This window comes from Urocampus carinirostris, chromosome 15 (genome assembly GCF_059441175.1).
Source record: "Urocampus carinirostris isolate Australia breed hairy pipefish chromosome 15, RoL_Ucar_1.0, whole genome shotgun sequence".
Classification (NCBI taxonomy): domain Eukaryota; kingdom Metazoa; phylum Chordata; class Actinopteri; order Syngnathiformes; family Syngnathidae; genus Urocampus; species Urocampus carinirostris.
This window is the reverse complement of record NC_142363.1, coordinates 33520287-33529296: the sequence shown is the minus strand read 5'-3', so window position 1 is coordinate 33529296 and position 9010 is coordinate 33520287. Positions and strand designations below refer to the sequence as shown.

The 9010-nt window shown below is 40.7% G+C and overlaps 1 protein-coding gene across 1 annotated transcript in view; it reads right to left on the bottom strand.

Annotated features, from left to right (window-relative positions):
- The window catches only part of LOC148352205 (uncharacterized protein C14orf132-like), a 61518-nt gene extending 55048 nt beyond the window's left edge, over positions 1 to 6470 (bottom strand). The window contains exon 1 of the mRNA XM_088354745.1: positions 6173 to 6470. Coding sequence (XP_088210871.1) covers positions 6173 to 6199 — 27 coding nt within the window. The 5' untranslated portion in view covers positions 6200 to 6470. The remainder of the gene's footprint in view (positions 1 to 6172) is intronic.
- Positions 6471 to 9010: the final 2540 nt, after the last annotated feature.

The following is a 9010-nucleotide window of genomic DNA, read 5'->3' as shown; positions in this document are numbered from 1 at the left end:
GCCACATGCGTAATAGTTAGTTTATCCAAGACATCTCCGTTTTATTTTCTGCACCTATTACGAAAATGCCACAGTTGTATCCATCCATACATAGTGTAAGTCCATTCTTGCAAATTTTGCTCATACGTGCACATCCTGTAAACGGAAGGCATGCAGCAATGTAGCTCACTTTTGGAGCAAACAAGCACGGTACTTGGTACTTCAGTAATACTATAATACCAAAATACCACTACAGAAATATTATTACCGAAATGCGAAAAAAAATACAACCACAGTAATATACAAAAATACTACAGTAATATTACAAAAGTACTACAGAAATATTCCAGAAACTTTACTATGGAAATAGTACAAAAATACTACTGCGGACATACTACAAAGTACTACAAATTTACTACTGCAGAAATACTACAAAATATGACTACAGTAGTAATACAGACATAGTACAAAATCTGACTGTATAGTATATATTATCTCTAATAGTATTAATATACAACAGTAATATTCTAATACAAAACTACTACTACAGAAATACTATTACCGAAATGCTAAAAAAATACAACCACAGTAATATACAAAAATACTACAGTAATATTACAAAAGTACTACAGAGATATTCCAGATATACTACAAAAACTTTACTATGGAAATAGTACAAAAATACTACTGCGGACATACTACAAAGTACTACAAATTTACTACTGCAGAAATACTACAAAATATGACTACAGTAGTAATACAGACATAGTACAAAATCTGACTGTATAGTATATATTATCTCTAATAGTATTAATAGACGACAGTAATATTCTAATACAAAACTACTACTACAGAAATACTATTACCAAAATGCTAAAAAATACAACTACAGTAATATTACAAAAATAGTACTACAGAAATTTTACAGATATACAGCAAAAACTTTATGATATAAATAGTACCAAAATACTTCTGCAGACATACTACACAAGTACTACAGATATACTACAAACTTACTACTGCAGAAATACTACAAAAATGACGACAGTAGTAATACAGAAATACTACAAAATCTGACTTTATAGTAAATATTATCTACTATAGTAATAAGATACAACTACAGTAATACTATAATACAAAACTACTACTACAGAAATACTATTACCAAAATGCTAAAAAAAATACAACTACAGTAAGATTACAAAAATAGTACTACAGAAATATTACAGATATACTACAAAAACTTTACTATAGAAATAGTACAAAAATACTACTGCTGACGTACTACAAAAATCACACAAAAATCCTACAAAATAAAACTGAATTCTACAAATCCTTGACTGTAGAATTACGACAAAAATACATGAAAAATACAACTACAGTAATACAACAAAACTAAATATTAAATTTAGAACTTAAAACGGGGACACAAACTATTATTTTGTTGTAATTGTGTTTCAATTGTGAGTCCGTCTGCGAACCTCAGTTTACTCAAGGCAAGCTTTTCGACCCTGACTCACTTCTGTGTCGGCTCCCGTCTGTTTCCCGGCTTCGACCTTTTTTCTGATCTCGACCACGTTTTTTGCTCTCCTGTCCCGGCTACTGACCTATTTTTTTCTGTTCCCGACACCGCCATCACTCGCCACGGAAGTGCCACTTCTGCGTTCAGAGCGACCTGGTCCCTGCGACCAGCGATCACCGGAGCCTTTCTGGCAGCTTTTTGTGATTCATTGTTTTAAGTGTCTGCTTCTATCTTCTGTGTTTTTTGTCCCGTTTGACAACTACACTTTTGGATTACTTTCTATTATATCGTTATGGGTTTTAAAGCACAAAAATGCGTTTATTCGAGGAATCAACCCCTTGCCCTGAAGAATTCTCGTGCCGGCGTGATGAGGGGGCTCTATCGTGGATACAGAGCCGGAGCTAGCTAAGCGGCTAGCAGCGTTATAAGCCTTTGGTACCGTTCGTAATCACGGTAAATGTGAACTCTCGACCAAATATGACCGACGAACAGGCTGTGCTGGTGAAAAACATCAACGCGTACAGGGAGTGCAGTTTGCTGTGTTTTACGGAAACCTGGCTCACGTCTAGCATCCGGGACGCTAAGGTGCAGCTACCCGGCTTGAGTGCTGTTAGGACAGAGACAGAAAAGCCTGCGGGAAGCGGAGAGGAGGCGGACTCTGTATCTACGTGAACACGAGGCGGTGTAACCCTGGGCACAAAGATTTCCATCTGCTGCAGGGACGTCGAACTTTTGGCCTAGCGTGTGACGTCATAAACTCCGCTGTTGCTAAACTACAACACAGCACCCCGAGGCCATCCTGATAATCTGTTAATAAACAAAAGGATACTGCTAGAAGTGTGAATTTCCCTACGGGGAAGAATAAAGTTTCTATCTATCTTTCTATCTTCTTCCCATTAAAACTGAGAGAAACGTTCTGGTCTTGACACATTTAGATCGGTCCAATCAAAACCTGGGAAACTCAAGGCAGTTCTCTGATTGGTTCGAGTGTAAGGGCGTTTTTCAAGTGCCCCTGAAATTCTGCGACGGATGCAAAAATCCGCGAAACTAATTAATAGACAAAAAAACACGGAGACTCGAAAGTCAAACCGTAACACATTCACATCATTAAGAGTGGGCCGGTTACGCCGGGACGTTTCTCGGGGGATAATAGAAGGTCCTTCTTGTTTGGAGGAGAACATCGCAGAGATTGTCGAGACTAATTGCGCTTATTTGTTCTGCGATATCGCGTACTCAAATCAATGGAGCGCAACCAATTCCGACATGATTACACCGCCGCAAATAACATTTAATAACACAAAGTCGCTGTCACTCGTTTGGGTCCCGGATGGTACGTCCATCTCCTAAATCGCATCGAAATGTATTCCTATAGCACAGGAGTGTCCAACTCATTTGAACTCGGGGGCCACACCATAGAACAAACATTCTCTCGGGGGCCGGACTAGTCGATCAAAGAGAAAGAAATAAGAGAAATAAAGAAATAAGAGAAAGAGGGAGGGGAAAGGAGAGAGGGCGGGACAAAGAAAGAAAAAGAGAGAGCGGGAGAGAGCGTGAGAAACAAAAGACATAAAAAGTCGTGAGAGAGGGAAAAGAAAGGAAGAGGAAGAAAGAAAACCAAAGAGAAATAGAAAGACAGAAGGAGAGAAAGGAGAAAAGAAGGCGCAAAGGGTAGGAAGAGAAAGAGAAGAGGGAAAAGGGAAAAAGGAAGTTAGAGCAAAAGAGGTTAAAAGACACAGAGAGAAAGAGACAAAGAGCAACAAAGGAAGAGGAAAAGAGAGACACAGAGAGTGAAAGAGACAGAGAGTGGGAAAAAAAGGGTGGAAAAGAAAGAAAGAAAGAAAGAAAGAGAGAGAGAAGGAAAGAAAGAAAGAGAGAAGGAAAGAAAGAAAGAGAGAAGGAAAGAAAAAAAGAAAGAGAGAAGGAAAGAGAGAAGGAAAGAAGGAAAGAAATAGAAAGAAAGAAAGAAAAAAAGAGAGAGAGAGAAAGAGAAATACAAGTACAGTGTCTTTGTGCGAGGCAGCTGGCTTTGGCTACATCAAGTTGACCTATTTCAAACTGCAGCTTGTTTTTCTCTTGCGCTTCTCCGAGTCTTGTCTCGCGGGCCGGATTCATCCCACTGGCGGGCCTGATCTGGCCCGCGGGCCGCCTCTTTGACACCTGTGCTATAGCACTTTCCAGACACTGAAATTTTAAAGATCCACCTCTTTGTCCCCTTCCCGGAATGCCAAATGCACAGACATACACAAAAATTGGGTCAAATAGAATGAATAATAATTAAAAAAGTATGAATACAATTATATTATGGCAAGGCACAGACTAACCACGTGAGGAAAGGGACATGGACAGCAGAAACTCCTAAATCAAATGTGCATTTATCACTCACTCAATATCTCATCTCATTAGCTACACTGCTTATCCTCAGTAGGGTCGCGGGGATGCTGGAGCCCATCCCAGCAATCATCGGGCAGTGGGCAGGGGACACCCTCAACTGGTTGCCAGCCAATCGCAGGGCACACGGGGACAGACAACTCACGTGCTCATTCACACCTAGGGACAATTTGGACCGGCCAATTCACCTGAAATGCATGTTTTTGGAATGTGGGAGGAAACCGGAGTGCCCGGATGAAACCCACGCAAGCACGGGGAGAACATACAAACTCCGCACAGGAAGTCTGAAGCCTGATTTGAACCCATGCAGGAGGTTCCCAAGACATGAACTGTGCCGCACATGCGCTGACCACTGCGCCGCCGTGCTGCCCTACTCACTCAATATATATATATATATATATATATATATATATATATATATATATATATATATATATATATATTGTGTGTTTTTTGCTACAATTTCCCTTTTTTTAAAAATTGTTTTTATTTTTTATTTTTTCTATTTTCGTATTTTTTCGTATTCTTTTGTATTTTTTATTTTTCTATTTAATTTTTTTTATTTTATTTTTTCATTTTCTTTTTCTTTTTTTCTTTTTTTAATTCTTTAATTTTTTATTTTTTATTTTATTAATGTGTTTTTGTTTTTGTTTTTTTAATTTTATTTTATTTTGTTTCTTTATTTTTATATTTGTTGGTTTTGCTGTCGAGGGATATGACCAGGATAGATAAATAGATATATATTATACCAGAAGAAAACAAGTTTAAAAGTATATAATACAAGAAATATTAATTCGTCAAACATTTAATTTAAAAAACACTAGAAATCAGGAAAGTAATGTCAAGAAATATACTCAAAAACAATGTAAAAAACACACAGTAGCAATAAAAACATACATAAAACAAATTCAGCTAAAAATACATTATAAAAAGTGAACAAAAATAACGTAAAAATAACACATAAAATGAACAAGATTATTCGAAAAATACATGCAAAAAGAGGTACAAATATGAAGTATGTATCAGAAAAATTAAGCTGCCGAAAAGTTTTAAAAAATTCCGAAAAATGGGGAAAAAAAATACAGTACAATTAAAAAAAAAAAAATCTTAAAATAACCAAAATTAAGCTAAAAATCTAATTTAAATAGTCAAAAATTTAAAACATAAAATAAGCAAGATTTTTAATAGAACGTCCGGCATACTATATGAATATATAATAAAAATAATACTTGGCCTCCTTTCTGGCACAGGACTGGACTGCACGGGGAGAACATGCAAACTCCACACAGGAAGGTTCGATCTCATGACCTCAGAAATGTGCCGCACACGCGCTAACCACTGCGCCGTGCTGCCCATGTTTACATATTATTTTCCATTTATACTACTGTTCAAATAAAAAAACTGAAGAAATATGAAGAAACAAACATTTTCAGTGTTTTTTCCTAATTTCTTACATTTGAAACCACTTTTCTTATTTTAGAATAATTAAAAACAGATATTAATGATGCAAAGTAAGAAAGCAGGACTCCTAACTGGCGTTTCTAGTCTGGATGCTTAAGATTAAATCGCTTTTAAACAAGCAATCCTGTCACGACCAGAATCAGGACCCAGATGCGTAACGTTAACCACAAGTTTATTGAGAGGAAGGGCAGTGCCCGCGGTCCGGGGCAGGAGATGCTGGTGTCGAAGACTGAAAAAAACGGGTCGATAGCCGGGACAGGAGAGCAAAAATGTGGTCGGGATCAAAAACGGGTCGTAAGCTGGGACGGGAGAGCATACGTGGTCAGGGTCATAAAACAGGTCGTTGCCGGAGACAAACGGGGAAATCAGGAACGGACGGAAAAACGGGCGCACAAAGCAGGACCGACGTGACTCAGAGTCAAAGTGCTTGCCTTGTAGAAACAGAGGTTGGCTGACGGACTGACAACCGTTGAGTGAAAGGACGGAGCTTAAAAAGGACAGGGAACCAATCAGGTAGCCCAAACGAGCGGGCACGGTCCTCATGACAAATCCCACATTTGTTTTTACTGCTTAAAAAATGTTCCGACAAAAATAACAATATATCCAGTGCAGTTTTCTCTATTATAATGCAATGAATGAGTTATATGCAAATACCTGAGAGGAGAAATGTGAAGAACACCCAAAACAATACTTGGTTTGCATTGTAAATGGTTTTGAAATCTTACTACCGTCCCAGCGAAAATAGTACATGAAAATATGTTGTCATGAGGTAGTTGAATGTAGTTTTCTGCCAGCAAAACAAGTTTGAAAAGGAAAACTCACCTGCGCGGCCATAAAGGAGAGATCCATGCTGTTGCTCGGCTCGGGGGCGAAGGCACTCAATGAGAAAATCCTGTTTTTGGCCCCCTCCTCCGCCTCCTCTTCTTCTTTTTCTTCTCCTTCACCTCCTCGTCGAGCATGTGCCCCCGCTTTTGTTTTTAATCTCTTCTCTCGTTCGGCGCGGTCATGAGGACGGAGGTGGCGGGAGGATCCGGGAGGAGGAGGACGGAAACCGGGAGGACGGAGGCGAAGGGTGCCGATGCGAGAGGCGGCGCGAGAGGATGTGGAGGAGAGAGGAGGCAGACGCTCATAACACGGGATCCTCTCTCTCTTTTTCGCTCGCCGTCTCGTTCGCCAATCGGTTTAGGGCAGAGCAAATTGAGCGTTGACGGATATAAAGGGTTTTGATGCGTGGGACCATGTGGGTAGTGGAAAACTACCCCCGATAGTTTCACGTTTGTAGTATCAAGCTACCTGTCAAATACACACATGCATACACGCACCCACACACTTCTTTAAAATATTCACCATCAGTAAATAGTTTTCTGTGCTTTGCTATGCAGTGAGCAATGTGATAGCTTGCTTCAGTGGTGGTGTTTTTAGCAGTGACAAAGGTCTTCAGTGTCTGTGTTTGTTTGCCGTACATGGACACTGCGTGTTTTAATCTCTCCGCCATGTCAGGCTCATCCTTGAATTCAAGTTCGGTCTCGTAATGACACTGGCTGTGCGAGGTACAACACTCTAGAGGCATAATGCACAAAACAGCACAGTCATTTTTGGCACAAAGCCCCATTCGTCTGTCCACGCTGGCTGGAAAGAATGAGATATTTTCGCTGGAGGAGTCGTCATGATTCGTTCATTTATCGCGCTCGCATGTTTCGTTGGCTGGGTTAAAACACAGATCCCTCCTCTGCGAGGCGCCGCACAAACACACTGACACACGAAACAGAGGAGGAGGGGCGCTAACGTAAAGACTCTAAATAACACGGCGCGCAACTGAAAATGTCTAAATTTCAGGTAAAAATGCGCATTTTTGAAATATAATCATTATTATGTTGCCGTGCGCTTGCTTTACCTTGTTGAAGACCTGTTCATGCCTCTTTGATCTGAGTAATGCCTAGTTTGTAATTTTGATTGCCTTTTTTTGCCTGTTTTGTTTTGTCTTTGGTCCGTTTGTGTGTTGGACATCTTTATTTCTTAATTAAAGGGACAGATCGTCTGCGCATATGAGTTCCGACTTCCTGCTTCCTGGTTCGTTTCCTGACACAGAGTATAAATATTGACTATGAAGTGACCCCATGAAATAAATATTTAACTCGTAAAGGGCAAAGAGAGATGGGGTAAGGAAGCAAACAAAAGTCTCCCCTCGTAGCACTTCACTGCCACCCTGGAGAGAGGCTAGCAAAGACCGGTGTGCTTGCTAGGTTTAAAATTTTGGCAGTGGACAGCATGAAGCCAAATAGATTAAGCTGTCACTTCAAGACATCACAATCCAATCGTGTTGATAAGACGTTTGACTTCTTCTTGAGTGAAAATATGCCAAAAGTCATCCAAAACTGGATGGAGGTGACGTGTTACTATCAATTTCGAGTGATCATTGTTTTGTCCCCACCAATATTATGTGATTTCTTAAAAAAAACAAGATCGAGGGGGCTTGACAGAAAATAATTGAGAAGATAGATAGATAGATAGATAGATAGATAGATAGATAGATACCCTCCTGTGTGGGTTCAAATCCAGCTACCGGACTTCCTGTGCGGAGTTTGTATGTTCTCCCCGTGCTTGCGTGGGTTTCCTCCGGGCACTCCGGTTTCCTCCCACATTCCAAAGACATGCATTTCAGGTGGATTGGCCGGTCCAAATTGTCCCTAGGTGTGAATGAGCGAACGAGTTGTCTGTCCCTGTGTGCCCTGCGATTGGCTGGCAACCAGTTCAGGGTGTCCCCTGCCCACTGCCCGAAGATACCTGGGATGGGCTCCAGCACCCCCGTGACCCTACTGAGGATAAGCGGTGATGAAATGAGATGAGATGAGATGAGATAACGTTTTGCTATGGAATATTTAAATAGTGCTACGGAAAATACACACTGCAATAACAATAGGATAATATGCCATTGTGGGAGTGGGGTTTATTGTGGGCTTTTGCTCCCCCGGGTGAAGTTAAAGAGCCTCATGGCATGAGGAAGAAAATATCTCCTCAGTCTGTCTGTGGAACACTGGCCTAATGGTATAATAGGGCGGCAGTGGCTCAGGTGCTAGAGCGCTCGTCTTGGGATCAAGAGACCGCAGTTCGAATCCCGGCTCGTCCGTGTTACATGTGGAAGTGTCCTTGGGTAAGACACTGAACCCCTAATGCCCCCAATAAGCAGGTTAGCGCCTTACATGGCTACACGGCCGCTATTGGGAAATGTGAAGCACACTGTAAAGCGCTTTGGGAAGTCTTGACTTGAAAAGCGCTATAGAAATGCAGATCATTTCATTTCATTTCATGATAAGAATAATTCTTATATTTTTCTTGACCAACGCTTTTGTTCCTTACAGATTTGAGGCACTTGTATAATGTTTAGAACACACCCATGATCATTGGACTTTCTGCAATACAGTAGCTATATGTCCGTGTTGCGGTGTTCCTTTTCCTGCAGTTTCCTTCTCTAGCCACTTGGCTAGCCGCTATTTTTATCGTTGCGAATAAAAGGTCAAACGGGAGCGAAAAACGACAAGCGATTGTCAACACCCGTCATGGCCGCCTCGCCAGATGTTCGGCAGAACGATTGTGACGCTCGTCTGTCACTCGGCCAAAAGTCATAACCTTCCGCCAAAGGTTAAGCGATACGCTAGAAAA